This window comes from Xiphophorus hellerii, chromosome 5, assembly GCF_003331165.1.
Source record: "Xiphophorus hellerii strain 12219 chromosome 5, Xiphophorus_hellerii-4.1, whole genome shotgun sequence".
Lineage (NCBI taxonomy): Eukaryota > Metazoa > Chordata > Actinopteri > Cyprinodontiformes > Poeciliidae > Xiphophorus > Xiphophorus hellerii.
This window is the reverse complement of record NC_045676.1, coordinates 29783098-29802894: the sequence shown is the minus strand read 5'-3', so window position 1 is coordinate 29802894 and position 19797 is coordinate 29783098. Positions and strand designations below refer to the sequence as shown.

Genomic DNA, 19797 nt, shown 5'->3' with positions numbered 1-19797 from the left:
TGTTTTATAAACGCATTATATAGTTCCAGTTATTCCTAGTTTTTCCTCATAATTTTTTTTTTACTTCCCAATTTCAGTTTTGGTTATCCTGTTAGTTTTAGTTAACCATATTAACCTTGGCGCTAGCATCTGAAAAGGAAATCCTTTTCCTCCCTCTTGCTCTGACCTGTACTGCTGTGTTATCATATTCCAACACCATTTTATGTATTTATCCGTCGCGTGGTCACGGCAACGTCTCGGTCACGTTGCATTTTAAAGCTGTCCTGATTTTTCTTTTCGCCGCCTGCAGGGAAGCTGACGCAGATCGTGTTCGGACACCGGGACGTGGTGACGTGCCTCGCCCGCTCCGAGTCGTACATCGGCGGGGACTGCTACGTCCTGACGGGCTCCAGAGACGCCACCCTGCTGCTGTGGTACTGGAACGGAAAGCTCAGCAGCATCGGGGAGAGCCCAGGCAGTGAGTGCGCGTCCTGAAAACACACACACACGCCCGCACATACACGTGCGTCTGTCTTCCGAGCTCTCGCCCTCACAGACAGTCCTGACTGTGTGATTTACGGCCTCCCTCTGTAAGGTAACAACTAGTTTCATCTGACCAGCCCAGGCCTCCTCCGTACAGATTGGATTTCGCGGCTCTGCGGGACCGGGAACAGCTTTTGATAATGTGTTGGGAGAGAGACCGTGTGTTTCTGATGGGGTGTGTGTGTAGGGGGGGGAGGCGGGGTTGGAGGGAATCTGTCTTTAATGTGAGTGAAAGTGAGGGCCACTTAGAGACGTTAAACGTGAAGTTGTGTTGGGGGTCGCCCGGCCGACACATGAAAGTTCCCCACCGTCCCGGGGCCAGCGGGGTCAGGCTGGTCGATAAAAGTGAAAAATGTCACAGGCCTCCCCAGCGTTACCATAACATATGGCATCGGCCGCGATCAAAGCGTCGCCGCCACATTGCTCACAACCTCGGCCTCCGCGGTGCTAATTTGGCCGGCTTAGATTGGCGGACATGTTGTTAAGTGATCCGTCACAAAACGGAAGAAATTTATGACAAATTGTAATTTGTTTAATAAGCCGCTTTGGTTTGTCATATGAAGGAGAGCAGAGGAAGACTTTAAAGTAAAAGGTACATTTATTTATTGAGTTATTTGTTTCAAACAGACAATAATAGAACAGAAATAGAATAGAAACGAACTTCAATGTCCAGGAAAGGACAAACTCAGGTGCAACAGCAACAACAGATATGCAGGTTCACACAAGAAGTTCTTAAAGTGTTAAAAAAGCAAATATAAGGAAATAAGATTAACAATAATAATAATAAAAGTGTTCTGTATGAGAGACTCTGACAGGAAAGACTGTAGTTTTTAGAAATAGACATATTGGAGTCACGATCCAAAGGATGTGCAGTCGGATCATGTTTTCAGAAACATACATAATGTATCTGTGCAGATAAAACAGATGTGCAAAAGGGAGTAAAACTAGAGTAGATGGTTGTGCAAATGTGAAAATACAAAGTAAGAACAGAAAAAAAAATCATAGTTAGACAAATGGTCGTGCAATTTTACACACTTTGTTCAAAAAGGAACAAAAAAGATCAGAGGATTCCCTGGATCTCTGATACACATCAACATACAATTACACACTACTTTTTGAAGAAAAATCTAGATTAATATTTTGTGTCTTTTTGTATGTCATCTATTGAGCTGAGATTGAGTCACAGCTTTTTTTAGCTGCTGTTTTGCACATGTAAAATTCAGTCTATTTGAGTTTTAGTGGCTCAGTGCTGCAGCTGGAGGGGCAGACAAAGCGCTCATCATCCCATCCCAATGTGACGCTTGGTTGGCCGGGACCGCAGGAGGCTCTCTCTCTCTCTCTCTCTCTCTCTATCCATCTCTCTCTCTCTGTCTCTCGCTCTCTCTCTCTCTCTGACATGATGTTCTTCTGCAACACACTTACACACACCAACTCCAGACAGACAGCAGACCTTTAATCTGCTTCCAAAAACCAAAAACGACTCAAAAAGCTAAAAAAGAAAAAATCTCCTCCGTGCGCTAGGAACGAGAACACACACTTACAGAAAAATTCCAGCTCGCTCCTAACGACCCGTGGACATCTCACACACCTCATAAGCTTGACGTGAGTCCGTCTGAGTGGCTGATGCGTTCGCATGAACGTTCTGACTTATGAACTCCTGGCTTGTCCTCAGACTGGTTCAGATTTTAGATGTGCTACTGCCACCTGCTGGAGAACAGAACTCGTTTCTTCTGCGGAACCGAGCTCCTTTTCTGATCTTTTGAAATTCAAATTGTTCTTTTTGTTTTTTTGTAAGAGCAGAAGTATTGTATGTAAAATGTATTAATTTGGCCTGTTTGTCTCAATAATATTGTCGTGTTGTGTGCAAAATTGTCCTGAGTTTTTTCTGTCTCTTACAAAAATGACTGCAGAGGGAAGGCCAAACAATATTTGTTTTTATATATAATTGTAAAAGCGTCCGTTCCAATCCTCCAATGAACTAAACTAATATTGAACTTAAATATTAGCTTTAAAATTTATTTTAGAAAACAACGGAAGAATAAAAAAATAAATAAAATGGCGGGAAAATAGTGGAGTAGTCGTCTATGTAAAATTATAAAACTTATAAATATATTTCCTGTTATACATTTAAGTGACATATGTATGTATGAATATAAACATAGTCAATGTAGAAGAGATGAGGTTGGAAAAAAATAGAAAAATAAAAGCATTTTTATTCATTTTATTTTATATATTCAGTTATTTATTTCTTTTCAAACTTCTGCCTACACACGCAAAAAACGTACAGTTCACTCTGACAGTGTTTTCTACTTGATGCATAACAGCCTGTGCAGTTTGAACATGCTTAAAACATAGACATGATTCCCTTCTCCACTTTAAAAGTGTAATGATGGCTTTAGAATCAGAGTTATTGTTTTTGTGTCAATCTAAGGAAGCTTTCTGTTTATTCCTGTCAGTGCACTTAAAGGTAAAAATCCGTTTTTAATAGACACTCTGTGCAAAATGTATCCTTCCAATTATATTTTGCTGACGGGCGAGCTGGAAACAGAGCCGGTGCTACGGAGGATCGGCCTTTCACAAAGTTCTGTTTGTTCAAGTAAGAACGGCTCCCTGAGCCTCCGATTATGCAAATGAGAAACAAGATTAGAGCAGATGTTGTGTGTGGGGCAGCCTGGCCACAGATCCTGCCACCAACGGGAAACGTTTCCCTGTGAAGTAGTTAAAGTCTTTCAGGTTACCGTTTAATGTCGCCGCACGAAACGCTCAGATTTGACAGAAAACATTCGTGCCTGTTTTGGACGCACTCGTATGTGGACTGATTCCTCAAGAAACTTTCTCACTCTGAAAAGTTTGTGTTCGACATTATTAAGCAGATGTTTGAAAAGATGTCATCAAAATATTTCCCAGTCTGACGCATCACTCAGCTTTTCCCAGTTAAAGGGGCAGTGGTGTGTAAAACGACTTTTTGAGCTTCACTTCATGTTATAATGTTTTTCCCTCATCAAAGGCATACCTGGAGTGTTGCCTTGATTCTTTCACCCATGTTTGAGAGATCCTTTAATCTCCATGGCAACCATTCGGCTGTGCAAAACGGCTGGAGAGACCTACGCTTCTGAGCATCCGCCTCACAGAGCAGAGCAACCCTGTGACTCCACCCACTCGGCTCCTTCAGACTAGCCAGCAGCAATTAGCAAACACCTGGTGGGTCTGCTGAACTCATTATAGGAGCTGCTTCTCAGTGTAAACGTTGTCGAAAGGTTAATAGATCAGCCATGTTGTGATGAATTTCAGTAGGTGGAGTTTCAGAAAGAGCAAGATTTTCTTAAAGAGACGGAGGCCCAATTTCAAGGCGTTAAATTAGGAAGTCAAATTTCTTTTAAGTCATTTTTGATATATGCAGCATTTTCATAATTGAAGTTAACAGAGTAGGTACTTGATTACACTGTAAAATGTGCCTGGAAAACTTAACTAACACCCTTCAAGTTTAGCTGAACATATTTTTAATAGTGTTTAAATGACCTTTTTTTTGTCTTTTTTTATCAAAGTGTATAAAACGCCCTTTTTTTATTTCGCATGAAATTAAACAAAAATAACAAAAATGAAAAAAAGTACATTTGATTCACATCCAGCACCTCGAGACCAATGCCCAACAGTACCTACATATTTACTACATAATGTAGCGATTTCCATAACTCCTGCTCTGTAAAAGGAAGCTGTGACCGGTTAATGTCCCTAAAACAAGTTTAATACAAGTGTACGTCCACACGGAGACACCCGATCCCCTCCTCCGCCTCCGAGCTCCGAGTACAGGTATGAAATTGCAGTCAGATGTCTCTCTAATTGAAACCAAACTTTAGGTGCAGGCTCCAGCCTGCCTCAGTTTGTTCCCTTTATCAGCTCTGTAGATCTTCTCGGTGAAGTCCGGCTCGGTTCTCCCGGACTCCGCCGGCTCACGGGTCATGTGTTTGCTTTTAGTGAGAACGAGGCTGTTAACTGGATGAAATGTGCTTGTTTGGGCCGCCGGCGCTCTGACGGGATCAGGGGCGAGCTTGGGCGGCTGCAAAGTGGACAGCTTGATGTTTAAAAAAAAAAAAAGAAAGAAAGAAAAAGTCCAAACAATCAACGGGAGTTAAATCCTATGAGATCAGTCATCGGAGACAAATTTGCTGCTGTTTTGATTTCCCCGTTTCAAAACATGTCCTGTAAGGACATCGAGAAACTTTGCTCATATTGAGGCGTCTCCTCGTTTGTGCCGTGCAGCTGCATTTAGACGGGAGCTGCACGAGCTCACGCTTCTGAACTGCAGCGTTAGCTGGCTCAGTTGAAAACGTGTTGTTTATTACCGCCGTTTACGGCCAAGACGTGTTCATATCAGAAACTTTATGCTTCCTATTCCCAGAAGCTGCGAGGCGGATGTTTGAAGAAAAGACTACATTGTTTGGTGAACACAAAAAAAAAAAAGCCTGGCCGTTGCACTTTTCAATATTTTATGTGGTTATAAAGACAAGCGGCGTATTTTATTGTGATAGAGCAACGCAAAGTAGATCGTAGTTGTTTCTTATTATGATCATTTTTATTTATTGTGGTGGCAATAAATATTTATTAATGACGTGGAACTGATGTGATCAGAAATGTTGCTTTTATTGTTTTCTCCACTGTTTCTTTGACAAGAGGATCAGTAAATATCAGTAAATTTGAAGATATGATTCAATGTAGTTACTTTATGCAGTTTATTGAGGTAAAATCCACTTCTTAAGTAGGTGGCGTCCTGAAGAATTCAAGTGGGAATGTTTTTCAAGAGTGGTATTTGTGTTTGTAGCGATAAATCGTTATTGTGATAAACGATAATATTGTCATTTTGAAACCATTTTCAAGTAACATAATGGTGATGGCATAATAAATTCAAAGGCATAAGAACTTCTGCTCTTGACACCACTTTGTTAAAAATGTAAATTCTGTTGCGACACCTCCAGGCGCTGCAACCATCTTCTGATGTCTATTTATTTCTCATTTTGTACTATTCATTTCTTTATCTTTGTATATTATGTATATACACATAACCTGCATCTTAACTCGAGTCGAGCAAATCTCAATCTCGTTGTAGTCTGTTGATGGCAATGACAAATAAATCTTATCTTATAATAATAATAACGCAAGTTTGCCCTCTCAAAGGACAATGAGCTTTAATTTTAGCTGAGAACACTCCACACTGGAACTGGAATATATTTTAAATATCCAAAATAAAACACGAAAACCAAAAATGGTAAATAAAACGGAAATGAAAAACACACAACAGGAACCATAAAATGAATCAAGATGTCTTTGTAAATGAAATTGGCCTTCAAAAAAATGTTAATCGTCAGAATGAAAGTTATTGGAACAGGCTGAGTTATCAAAATATCATGATATCAAGCCTTGAATATTTTTATCTGTTTAGTGTGTCAGAACATGCAAAGAGTATGAAGAAACTACAAATGTTGGTTATAAAACAGATGGGATTAAATTGAGGTCATTAGAGGCTGATAATGTCTTTAACTTTTAACCTTTCAGCAGCTCAATGACTGTAAACACTTAAAGCTGTCAGTGAGTGCATTAGGTCAGAATATAGTCATGTGTTAGAATGGTCCAGTCAAAGTCCACGCCACAAAACCCAGAATCAGTGGCTAAATTCCAAATACGTTCTCTCCAATCTGAGCTTGAGATCTTTTCCCAAAGAACAAAATTCAGTTCTGCTTCCAGCTGAAACTGGAGTGAAAGGCTGGAATTCATGCCACACTTTTTTAGTTTTAAATGTCTTAAACCGTTTCTGTAAAACCTTGTTTCACTTCCTCCACGTCACAAAACCTTCCACAGAAAGGTTTTCCTTTCTGTCCGTCTGCTGCAATAACAAATTCCACCTGAGACGCTAACTGGTGATTGAGACGGAATCAGAAACAACTCTAAGGGCGTGAAAACGTACAAATCTGTGGATTTAAACACACAAGTGCTGATCTTGACTTTCAGCTGGTATTGATGGGGTTATTTAAGAAGAGGACCCCCCCCCACCCCCCCACCCCCTACCCCCTTTGCCCCCCAATGAGCCGTGAACCAGAACTGAACTCCGACAGACAGACTCATGCTGGCGACCTTTACAGTTCCCTCTGTTGCATCCAATTCAAAGCTTTTACACTTTGACCAAACGTTCAGATTCTACCCACTGTCAGTAATTCATCTGTGTTTACCATCACATGTACTCTAGGAAAGCCTGATCTGGCGCGTATGTGCAGCGTCTGGTCGGACGGAAGGTGATTTCGATGATTTGTGTTGTCATTCGCCCTGACAGCTTCGAACCAAAACTAAATTACACAAATTTCATGACTTCAGTCTGAGTTCCCCTGGTCTTGTGTTGCTCTGCCTGCCCGACGCAGAAACATCTGGATCCAGTAAAGGCCGTCATGCAGAGAAGGTTTTAGACCTTGGAGGAGGCAGAGTGTGGGAAATATCTGCATGTGAAACAAAATGGATTAAAATCTTAAGGATGCAGAGGGAGGCGGGGGGGGCTGTTGGTGGAGAGCCATGAAGTTCTCCGGTCCAGGGAATGACGGAGTGTTAGTCATTGTAGATGCCTCGGAAATTTTGAGATTCGCGTCAGGAATTTTCTAGAAAAAAAAAAACAAAACAAGAACATTTCTGAGCTTGAAACGTCAAAAGTTTGCTGGAAATTTTTTTTTTTTTTTTTTGAGAAAATTCTCACAAAGGTTTTAGAAAAAACTTGAACATTTCTGAGTTTGAAAAGTTGAAAATTTGCTTGGAAACACCCCCAAATTTCCAAGTTTTTGTTCTTTTTTTTTCTCTTGAGAATTGCTGAAATTGATCTCAAACCTTCTGAGCTTGAAAAGTCGAAACCTCTGCTGATCCCTGTTGTACTTAGAAATCTTGAACATTTCTGGGATGAATCTGAGGAAAGTTTGAAAAGTTTAAAATTTGCCTGGAAAAAAAAAAAGCTCAACATTTGTTTCTTGAAAATTTAAATTTCTTGTAGAAAATTTCTGAGATCAATCTCAATTAGATTTTTTTTTCTTCTAGCGGCCATTTGACTTTTCAAACTCAGAAATTTCCAAATTGTTTTCTAGAAAATTTCAAAGATTTTTTTTTCTCTTTTTCTCTATCTACATTGAGCCTATTGTACATAATGGTGAGTAACATAAAATGAAAAAATAATAATGAATCTGTCTGAATCTTGCTCTCTAACTCTACTGATGGCTGCTGTATTTAGCCAAAACTCTGCATGAGAAAATAACATCCAACCTGTTTGCTCCCCCTTGTGACTGAAAACTGTAACTGTTTGCTAAAATGTGAGGATCTGAAACGTTTGTGTCTTCCAGCAGAGTTTACCACACCGAGGGCCATCCTGACGGGACACGACTGTGAGGTGACGTCTGTCAGCGTTTGTGCTGAGTTGGGTCTCGTCATCAGCGGCTGCAAGGGTGAGGCCGGCCGCCTCGCTGCGTCCGTGTAAAGCCTTCCTCTGATCCGACTGGCTAAATAACTAATCATTTGTAAACCATTGAGGCTTTGTTTGATCAATTCCTACTAAAACGGGTTTTATTTGGAGTTTTTGACCGTTTTTAACCACAGCAGATGAGGAAACTTCTCCATGTCCTCCGTTTTTGCCAAAAAATAGGTTTTCGGCTTCTTAACATCTTCCAAATTTTTCTTTCGAAAGCTGAGCGTTTTTGTTTTCACGATGCTCCGTTTACTTTGACTTGGCCACTGAAACAGTTGAACCTTTGGCATCCTTTGAAGCGGAGTCGGGCTGCAAGGTGTGTTTGTGAGATTTCTATAAAAAAAAAAAAAGAATACTGAATCTGGTTGGCATCATGTTTTCTGACACGACTTATGGACTTCTTTTTTTTTTGCCTTTTAGACTGAGAGACGTTCACTGTAAACTTTTGTTTTATTTCAATTCATTCATAACAGAATAACCTGAAAAACATTTTACTTCTCAAACAATTAAAACTTATTTCAGTCATTATTGTAAATGGCAGTGTTGAAAAAGACATTGTTACATTATATTATGATGATTTTGTTGCATCTGTAAAAATCGTGAAAATGCCACAGTCTTTCTTTGATTTTTAGAAATTCACCTTTTTATAAGTTATGTATTATAATGATGATGGGGAAATTTGAAACGATCATCTTTTTTTTTTTAGCAAACTAGAATACCTTCTTTTTTAAAATTATTTGGATGATTTCACTGATAAGACATTTTTTTTTCCCATAAGTGAAATAATCTTTCAACATTCAGAAATTGACTTAAACAAAGCTGCTATTTCCTGCTGAAAATGACTGATAATGTCTGAGTTAGTTTAGTCTTATTTAAAGTGTACGAACATGTTTGCACTAGAATCCAGACCAAAAATACTCTTAAGATTTTGTGGTTTTGCAGTGCAGCTGAAGTTTAAGTTGAGTTTAGCGAGTTCCTCATTTCTGTTTGTTATGGAAGGAAAAAACATTTTCAGGCATTAGTCATATTATTTCCAAAATAAGTGTTTTCTTTTTTCTTTTTTTCAAGTTTACAGATTGTCATCATTACACACACACACACACAAAAGATAAATCAGTGTCATATATTAAGCGTAGCTCTGTGTCTCCCTGTGTGTAGAGGGTCCTTGCCTGGTCCATTCCATGAACGGAGACCTGCTCCGGACCCTGGAGGGCCCGGAGAGCTGCCTGCGGCCCCGGCTCATCCAGTCCTCCAGCGAGGGCCACTGCATGATCTACTATGACAAGGGACACTTCTGTCTCTTCAGCGTCAACGGCAAGCTGCTGCTCCACATGGAGGTGCAGGACAACATCAAGGTGAGGAAACGGCCGTTTCTCCTCAGGCTCTCCCCAGACGCCGCTTCCGTCTGGACGTCTGCTCCACATCTGGGGCGTTCAGGGTTGGGGGGTTGTGGGGGGTGCAGTCCAGACGGAGCGCTGATTAAAGGCCGGGCTCGGTTCGGATCTGAGGCGAAGGTCAGGACGCCTCGGGACAAAACGGGAGGGCTCCACGTCTCGCCCTCCCCGTTCCACCGCATCCAGCAGAGGAAGCGCTCCCGTTTGATCCACGGATCCGGTGTCGGGTCGGATTGCGACGGTGGCGGGAAACGCTCCAGAGCAGCGGTCAGTCCTGGACCCCGACACCATTAACTACCCCAGAGCGCAGGAGGACACATTCCCCCCGCTGCCCACATTTCCTCCCTTGTGGCCGGAGCGACATAAGATAGCGGCTTCCACCTTTGGTTTCCAGGCCCTTTTGTTTCCGCTTTGGCCTGGGAAATGTAAGCTAGCTCTGACAGACGGCTGCACGCCTGTTTCCTATTAAAGGGCCGGTATTATGTTTTTCCCAGCCACATAGTGCCATTTATTGCACAATCAAGTAACTATGTTAACTTCAGTTGTTATAAAAATGCTTTATATATCAAATATGACTTCAAATAAATTTGACTTTGTAATTTAAGGCCTTGAAATTGGGCCTCTGTGTCTTTAAGAAGCTTCTGTTCTTTCTGAAACTCCGCCTTCAGGAAGTCATCACAACATGACTCCTCTATTAACCCTTTAGCAACGTTTTTACCAGCGTTTCACTGAGAAGTAGCTCCTATAATGAGCTCAGCAGATATTTGCTAATAGTTGCTGGCTAGTTTGAAGGAGCTGAGTGGGGGATTCATGGGGAAGGGCTGCTTGGTAATGTGGAGACTTGGAAAGGTAAACCTGCCACAATAGCAAATTTTGCTGGACGATAAATGGTCCCAGAAGTTATTATGATAAGCGATAATACTGTTGTTTTGAGACTATTTTCAAGTAATATATCAGTAATGTCATAATAATTCAAGAACACATTGTGACAGATCAATAAACTTTCAATTCTAATGAACATTTAACACTGGAAATAAAGACTTTTATCATCCAGCTTTTGTTAAAAAGAGGAAAACAATAAATCATGCAAATGGAAATGATTGAGCTCGTTTTAATTGATCGTGCCTCTAATAGATTTATTGCGACAGAGCTAGGTCCGCTCAGGCGATTTGCCCAGCAGAAATGGTTGCCATGGGAGATTAGGTGATTTCTCAAACATGAATGAAAGAATCAGAGCAGCACTCCAGGTACGTTTTTGATGAGGAAATAACTTTAGAAATCAAGTGAAGCTTGAAAAGAAGTATTTTACACAACACAAACAGAAACTTCTCGTTTCCAGGCTCCTAACCTGTGAAGCCACAAATAGACAGAAACATGGACTGAGCCTGTTATTGACTCTGCGGGGTGAGGGGGGGCGGGGTGTGGGGGGTTTCATTTTCAATATGTCCTAATTTTTCCTAGTTGTGTTTAAAAAGTTACTAATGATGCTTTTCAGATTAACGTTGTAGTTTTTTCCCCCCACATTTCTTCTGCACAGACAAAGCCAGGCGGACTTGGTCTCTCCTGGACCTGCAGTAAATTCCCTCCGTGTCACGCAGCATTAGGAAAACCCAACATGTTGAACTCAGGCTTAGCCCCCCCCCCTCACCCCCTCACCCCCTGATTCCAGCCGCTATTTAGTACACCCGTGTACATACCAGAATCAATCTTCTCTGCCCTCTGAGGCTCGGCGCAGTGTGACTCCAGGATAAATAAGTGTGTGTCCTGGCCTGCTGCACGCACTTGGAAGCGGAGAGTAAAAACGCGCTGGCCGCCGCTTTATAGAGGTCTGGAGTCGGAGTCGGGACGACAGCCTAACAGTCGGCATCCTGCTCTAATAGTGGATTTGGGTGACGGGGGAGCCATGCTGAATAGATTACGTTCTTTTAAGTTATAGTGCGACTCAAGCAGTGTAACCATCTCTGCAGTTTTTTTAACAGCCTCTGTCAGTGTGACGGGGTGGTGGGGTGTGTGTGTGGGGGGGGGGGGGTAAGAGCTCCATAAATTAAAAGTTTTACCTTCTTCAGCCTTGAATCCACCCATCCGTCTCTGAAATATGGGGACGAAGGCCGCACATGTTTCTGCACCACTTTTTTTTCTTTTTTCTTTTTAGTCATCCGAGCCGAGTCGGTCATGTTGGCCCCTACAGAGACGTCGGCCATCTTGTTTGGCCGCCCAGTGGCAAAGCGGCTGATTTATAATGTCTGTCTGCAGCCTCCTACCTGGCTGGGCTGACATGTCTGCCAGCGCTGCTGCTTCCTGCTGCGCTGCACTCGGGTCATAAACTCCCCCAGCAGAACGCATCACAGAGCACTAGGCCGCCGCTTGCCTTGTTTTCAGGGGTTTGTTAGCTAACTCTGCTGGTAGTTTGCAAAAGTCACAACGATGGTTTTCACAGAAAAGAAATCACAAAAGTAATCTTGGTTTAGTTTCTAGTGCAAATATCTTAGAACACTTGAAATAAAACAAAAGTAGCTTACAAGTAACATTTCAGCAAGAAATAAGAGCTTGTTTTAAAAGTTCATTAATCTTGATGATAACAAAAAAAGTTCGAATTCCACTGGTAGTTTCACTTTTAACAAGGAAAAAGGTCTAGTTATAAGTGAAATATTCAGTGGAACTAATAACTTTTCATTAATGTTATTGAATTATTGACTTGAAACAAGTGCCTATATGTTGCTGAAAAGTTACTCGTAAGTTAGGAAACTTGAAATAGGACAAAACTAGAAACTAGACCACTAGAAAACCTGTGACCAGATTCAGACCAAGTTAAATAAAACCCATCCACTGCAAAAACACAAAATCTTTCCAAGTGGTTTTGGGCCAGTTTCTGGTCCTAACATCTTAGAACACTTGAAATAAGACAAAAATAACTTGCAACTAACTTTTCAGCAAGATTTGGGAACTGATTTTATGTCAATACTTCCTTAATGTTGAAAAAGTTCCATTTGCAGATTTTCATTTGAAAAAATGGGGCAGATGTCTTGTAAATGAGATAATCTACAGTATTTTTTAAAATCAATATTAAGGAGTTATTGTCTGAAAACAAACTCCTGCATCTTGCTGAAAAGTTGCTGGCTGGTTTTCTGTGATTTCGGTTGTATTGAATGATTTCTTATTTCAGGTACACTGAGATATTTGAACAAGAAACTCAACCAGAAATTCTTGGTAAGATTTTGTGTTTTTCAGTGTCAAGTCTGGCAAAAAAACAAACAAACAAAAAAATCAAATATGAAGCCAACATTCAACTCTACTAAAAAAAAAACAAAAAACAGTCGAAGTGCAATTTCCAAAGTAACATTTGACCACATGTTTCCGGGAATGTATGCAAATCCACAATCATTTCTAAATCGTTCACCTAAGTTTTTTCTATTTCTATTTGAATCATTCCACTTTAAATAAATAAATAAAAGTTAAAATAATCATATACAGATCTGTCACTGATCTTCCTGTTGGGTGGATGCAAACGTCTGACCTGACATGCAGCTAAAGCTCCTGACATTTGAGACGGAACAACGGAAAGAGTTTCGATTTCAAAATCCAATATTGTCATAAAACTGATAAACAGGCTGAGAACATTTCGCTCCACAGAAATCCAAACTGACGGTGAAGCGACAAACTGTCTGTGTTCAGACTGGATGGATTGACCTTTTTTCTAACACGTGGATTTAGTTCCCAAAACTAATCGAGGAACCGGCCGATACAAATGTGAGACGTCTTTCACACGTTGGAAGCAAACCCAAATCCTGTTCGCTTATTTGGTCGGCATCAGAAGCTGCTGCCCAGTTCTGTGCCGCTCCGCAGTTGATGCTTTTTATTACGTTTTTTTTTTTTTTTCCCAGTAAAAAATCAGGAATCTTGATCTGAAATGAATTCTGGGCTTGTTTGCTGCGGCTGGGTGAAATAAAGCCGTCTATGTTTTCAAATCTCTGCTCTCAATTATTTGCCGTTTGAAACTTTAGAAACTTTCAAAACAAGATGTAGAAAAGTTTGGAGCATACACACTAATCATTTCCTCGATCCCAGTTTGTTTGCTTTTTTCTCGTTTGAGGGATTGTTTCTGTTTTCACACCGAATCGACTTCCTGAAATCGACTCATTTCAGCTTTAAGTTTCCTGTTTTTTTGTTTGTGTTTTTTGTTTAGTTTTTTTTTTTTTTTCGTCCATTAAACTCGAGCCTAATTAAACACACATGCCGCTGACAACTGAAGCACCGAGCCGCTCCACGGAAAAGCTCCGGCGGCTGGAAGACGTCCGTCCCTCGGCGCCGTAAGAGCGACGGACGACAAGAAGCTCTCGCCGTCAGAGCAAACACTCGGCCTCGTCATTTCGTCGGCTACGGTTGCGCACTGATTGATGCCTCTGACTTTCTGAGTTTGGGCTTCCAGCGCGCGCCGTGCCCTTAATGGTCTCCAGCACACGACTTGATTTGTGTTCATCCGATTCCTGAGGGAGCCGTTTGGGCCGCTGCAGTTTGCAAGAAAAGCAGATGAAACGAGTAAATCTCCGAGTTCTGCTCTTGGGAGACATCTTTAGTGGAGTGGAGGAGAGTGTGTGTGTGTGTGGGTGTGTGTGTGTGCGTGGGTGGGGGTGTGTAAGCACAATGTGGAGATATTTGTTGGACCAAAACACTCGGAGGTGTGATGGCTGCTTTGTCGTCGCAGATGATCTGATCGCCCGTCGTCGGGAGGATTTACGGCTGAAACGAGGCGTTTATTAAACACTTTGCCTCTTTTTCTCACTCTTCCATTCAATCAGACTACATTTATTTTTTTCTCGTTAGTCACTTTTGTTTTTTTCCATTACGAGCTTTACGAGAGCACCAATAGCATATTGACGTATCAAAAACATAAATACGTAGTTATCGTGTGCTGCTTGCTAAAAGTAATGTTTGACTTAATGTAACTGATGTTTTGGCGTAGCTTACTAAATAATTCACTTTTTGTTTTGGCCTTTTTTTCTATTTGTTTGTGGAGCGTTGACAGTAACGATCCAGTCTAATCCCTGTAATCTACAGTTGGGGGGGGGGGGGGGGGGGGGGGGAAACAGCATTTGGTTCTCAGATACTTTTCTAATCTCTTTTATCGTTAAATACCATAAAGTATTATGGTGAACATTTAAAGGGGCGGTATTGTACATTTTCCCAGAATAAAGTGTCATTTTACAGCACAGTCTAGTAACTGTTACCTTCAGATGTTGTAGAAAAAAATACTGTATTTATCAAACACGACTCAAGATGTTTGGCTTCACAGTTTGATGCTTTGATATTGAAGTTCTGTCTCTTTAAGAAGCTCCTGCTCTTTCTGACATTTAGCTCATCAATGCTCCTCCATTAAACCTTTAGCAACCGTTATTAGCAGCGTTGCACCGACATGAGTCCAGCAGATGCTCAGTTCCACCAGGTGTTTGCTAACAGCTGCTGCCGCTAGTCTGGAGGAGCTGAGTCCTGTGAGGCTGCAGCTACTCACTTAGGCTCCTGTAAATGGTTGCCATGGAGATTTAATGATTTCTCAAACATGCGTTAAAGAATTAAGGGAACAATGCAGGTATGTTTATGATGAGGGAATAACATTACAGCATGATGTAAAACTGAAAAAAGTCTGTTTTGTAATACTGCCTCATTAGGTCCATATCAGCCCTTGTGTTTACAACATTTTCACATTATTTTATAGAATTGCCCTCTAAGTTGTGTGATTTGGGTCAAATGTTTGAGCTTCACTCAACAGTTTTCTGTAATTCCTGCTGACTGACTGAGGAGTGTTAGGCGGCCTTGCTAACACACACTTTGTCAGATCTGCACAGAGAGACTTCAGACTTCAGGAGCTTTGGCTCCACGTGATTCACTTTGTTGTCACTTTGTAACTAACTCTGCGCTTCGGGTTATTGTCTATTTGGAAGAGCCATTTGTGCCAAAGTGTCTCGATATGTTTCTTCAATATTTCTGCCGAATGTTCTGGTTTTTTTTTTGTTCTATTTTGTCAGAGTGGTCCCTCTGCACAGGCCCTGCAGTCTGAATTACTGTCAGACAATCAGAAAACAGTTTCATTTTGATGTAGCGTAAACAAACCCCTGTTGTTTTTTACTGCGTATGTTTTTCCTTGTTTCTACAGCATCGTGTTGTGCAGAGATCGTTGTCATCAGTTGCAGTGGAGTAGCATGCTAGATACAGAGTTAGACTAACAACCTGCCCGTCTCTGTGACAGGCCATGCTGCTGAGTCGGGACGGTCAGTATTTGCTGACGGGTGGAGATGGTGGAGTCGTGTCCGTCTGGCAGGTGTCTGACCTCAAACAGCTCTTCACCTTTCCTGGCTGTGACGCAGGGATCCGCTCCATGGCAATGTCACATGATCAACGGTAAGACCCAAAGAAACCTCAGCCTGAGACCTCAGGTGAGACAAGCCAGTGGGTAACTTGACCCACCCACTATATCGGTAACCAGTTGATGTCATGTAACCATTAATTCTCCAAGTGGCGTTCATTTTGTCCCTGTCAATGTGACTAGGAGAATCATGTGGTGTGGTATTGATGGGTCTGGTTCATTTACAAAAACAGTTTTTTGCGAATCATAGGTCTTTCTTTTTTTTTCATGTTGCTTAAATGACTTTTATGTGAAAGCATATTTAGCCAGGTCTAAACATATTTACCATTCATGTTGGTGAGTTTCCTGGCCGATTACCGATTATCTTTAAAAAGCCTGACCTGCCGATTCCAAATTTGACCAACGCTAATTTTTTTTTTTCTTTTGTTTTGGTCTGAAATGTTGCTAAATGCAGCAAGAAAGTTGCTGAAGTGGCAATAACTATTGTTAACTGCAATCGTTCAGACATAACCTGGTTGGGCCGGTCTGTCAGTCAGATTCTCACTGCAGAGCACATGTGGTTGGTTTTTAGACCTTTGCTGATGTAGATAAAATTGATGGAAGTATTGTCCGATCACAGATCCCTCAAATTAAGGAAAACGGGCCCAATCTTATGGCAGTCCCCTACTTTAAATGCTACATTTCCTGTATCTGTGTAGCGCTTCATCAGGTCCAGAGGCGCTTCACGCTACATTCACACACTGATGGTTCTGTAGCCACACTGTAGACAGTGCATACAATTATGCAGAACAGCTAATAACAGACTTTACTTCTGCTTTTATAATGGAAAACATTGGTGATTTCTGAAATGACTTTTCTCCAAAGTTAGTAAGAAGGGCCACAAGTCTACACACCCCTACTATGTAAACGGAAAGAAACTTTTTCATAAACTTTCTGAAACGCTTTTCTGAAAGGAGCCTGATGGAGTTGTTAACTTAGACATACAGTATGTTGTTGTCTTCTGCTTCATGGAGGGAAGTCAAATCAGCAACTATCGGTCATCAAAGATGTAGCACTAAAAACAAGCAGCTCCCGTCACAATCCCGTGTTCGCACGGCAATTATTTTCACATTTGTATTGATGTTGCTTCTGTCCCGCTTCCTCCTCAGGTGCATCATCACTGGCATGGCGTCTGGCAGCATCGTCCTCTTCTACAACGACTTCAACAGGTGGCATCACGAGTACCAGACCAGATACTGAGGTCCAGACCGCAGCGCCTCCAGCTGTCCCGACGTGAACTCTTATCAAACGGCGCTGTTCTGCCAACAGCTCCGCGTTCTGAATGTATCTCGGTGGAAAGAGGGAGTGGGGAGGAGGATCTGTTCTGTAAGAGCAACAAACTATTTTTAAAAAAAGGGCATTGCTATATATTTTGTAGATCAGATAGAAAACGTTTCCTATAACTCTTTAAGGTGGGGGGGTTCTGTAACGGTTTGAGTGGAAATGATCTATTTTTAGCTGTAAGAGTCTATTTTCATCTCCTCCAGGAATAGAGCAGGGGGGACGGGAACATGTTAGGCTGAAAAATCCAAATATTTATGTACTTTGGATTGAGTGATTTGTGTTGGTGTGTGTGTGTGTGTGAGGGGAATAATTATTGAACTATGCTTCACTTGAACATGCTTTTTTTTTTTCTTATTCTGGAAACACAGCAAGTAGGTAGGAAATGTTTGAATAAAAAAAAAACAAAACTATGTACTTGACAGAAAGATGAGCAAAGAGAGAAAACTTAGTGATACTATCTATATACACACCGTCCTTATTTAAGATGTCTGCTCCCACTGTGCTTGCTCTGATTGTTTATGTGTGAGGCTCATATTCAGCAGTTATCAGTTTATTTAATGTCTAAGATCCAAAACTTCCCCGTTATCAGCCGTTTAAATAAGTCTGCCTTCGTTCAAAGAATCATTTCTTTTACATTTCCTCTAGTGGTGAGCTAGTTCCTCTAAAACCTCAACTCTGACTTTAGTCTCCAAAGGTCAGCGTGAGAAGTGCAGCGAAAGGATGAACTTTTTCCCATTTCTGCTTGTTTTATTGAATTTAAATCATATTCATTAATTTACAGAATGAATTGTTTTTGACACGTTGTCCAGCAACAAATTGTCTCTTGAACAAGCATCCACCTCCAGCATAAGTGATTAGTAAGAAGACATTCCTGTCTATAAAGTCTGTGCTTTGTCATTTTGTCTCTGATCATTTGAAGATGAACTATAACTCATTATTTTTGCAATCATTTGGAGTGTTTTTGTTTGCCGAGTTCTGACAATAAAAATGAATTTTATTACTTGAGCTGACCTGAATGAATGTTTTCTTCCTTTTCTGTTTGGTTTTATTCGAAATGCACAGCGCCCTCTAGTGGTCAATATGTGGACTCACAAACAACAAAATCATTCATTATCCATGCATGGCCACCAGAGGGCGCCCGTGCATCTCTCCAGCAGTCTTTGGGCTCGTGTGGGAACCATGACAGGTCCGCAGCAAAAACAGTTGATAATAATAGAGCAGTCACTGATTAAAAAAAACAAAAACCTGAAGCTTGGTTTAGGTTTTGGCTTCTGGACTTTCTTACAGCTCACTCTTTTTTTTACCGTTTTTTTACTGAGTACAAACACGGTACAATAAAGTTCAACTGAATTGTACCGACAGATTTAACTTTGCAGATATTTTCTAATCAGCTTGTGCAGATTTTATGAAAGGAAGTTCTGAAGTGATCCGTTTTCATCCTGTTAAAGGATTTATGGCCTTTTTGCTGAAAATGTGCTACATAAATAAAATCACTGTTTTTTACACAATATTTAATTTGTATGATGCTTTTCTAAGTACTCAATGAGGCTTTACAGAAGTGCTACAATATAAAATTAAACAATGCAACATTATACATAAAAACACAAAAAGGGCAAATGTAATCATTTTTGAATTTGTTCCTGAAGATGGGGAGATTGAACCGTGGAGCGGTTAGGCCGGTGAGTTCTGGACGTTTGGGCCGGCGATGAAGAAGGTTCCGTCTCTCCAGGTTTAGAGCTTCGTTCCACAGGGGACGAACATAAGACTTCGAAGGAGCGGAGGGAGAGAGGCTGGGTGTGTTGGCTTTGGATGTATTGCAGTTTGTTGAGTGCTTTTCGATAGTGTACCATGCAAGATGATATTCCATTCTTCAATTCTGGATGTGAAAGATGAAGTTGTGCCATATTTCTGAGATGGAAGAAAGCAATCTGGGTTATTTGATGTATGTTTTGAATGAAAAGAATATCAAGATTACAGATGAGTGATGGTGTCAAAGTTCAGGCAGAAGTTTTGAGTGGACTTGGTGACACTTTTTGAGCCAGTGAGGATCTTGTTAGTTTTGTCAGTGTTTAGTTTGAGACAGTTGTGCTTCATCCAGGTTTTGGTGTCAGTGGAGTGGATGTGGAGGTTTTTGGATGTGGTGGGAATCTAAATCTGTAGGTCAACTGTGTAGCAAAGGAAGGCCATGTTGACTGATGATGTCACCAAGATGGAGGATGAAGAGGAGAGGACCAAACACTGAACCCTGGGATAGAGGAGCTATGGAGGAGATGCAACGGTTGATATGAGTAAATAAACTGTTTCTGGTTTGTGAGGTGAGACTGAAACCAGGACAGAACAGAGCCAGTGAGTTCAGATTGAACTTTCGATGGTACAGGAGGGTGGAGTGACTGATGGTGTAAAAAGCTGTAGTGAGATCCAGAGGGATGGCTGGAGTCAGAGGAAAAGAGATGCTCATTGGTAACTTTGATAAGAGATGTTTTGGTGTTGTGTTGAATGGTTCAAACAGGCTGTTGAGGTGTGTTTGAAGTTGATTAGTTATGACACGTTCAAGAAAGGGAAGATTCGATGGAAGTTTATGACGTTATCAGTGAAAGGACCAGATTTAAGTTTTTAAGTTTTGGGCTGATGGGTGCCAGATTGAGACGGTGGAACAGATCCAGAAGTAAGACCAGGGGATAGATTGAGGGGAAGGAATGGGATCCGAGGAGCAG

General features: G+C 41.2%; 1 protein-coding gene across 6 annotated transcripts in view; it reads left to right on the top strand.

Moving 5' to 3' along the window:
- The window catches only part of lrba (LPS-responsive vesicle trafficking, beach and anchor containing), a 240332-nt gene extending 222244 nt beyond the window's left edge, over positions 1-18088 (top strand). For 4 of the 6 annotated variants that reach the window (XM_032563843.1, XM_032563842.1, XM_032563845.1 and 1 more), the window contains 5 exons: positions 290-457; positions 7887-7988; positions 9167-9363; positions 15644-15795; positions 16909-18088. In XM_032563843.1, the coding sequence (XP_032419734.1) occupies positions 290-457; positions 7887-7988; positions 9167-9363; positions 15644-15795; positions 16909-16999 (710 nt within the window). In that variant the 3' untranslated portion in view covers positions 17000-18088. The remainder of the gene's footprint in view (positions 1-289; positions 458-7886; positions 7989-9166; positions 9364-15643; positions 15796-16908) is intronic. The other 2 variants (XM_032563844.1, XM_032563846.1) reach the window with 1 other exon arrangement.
- The last annotated feature ends 1709 nt before the right edge of the window (positions 18089-19797 follow it).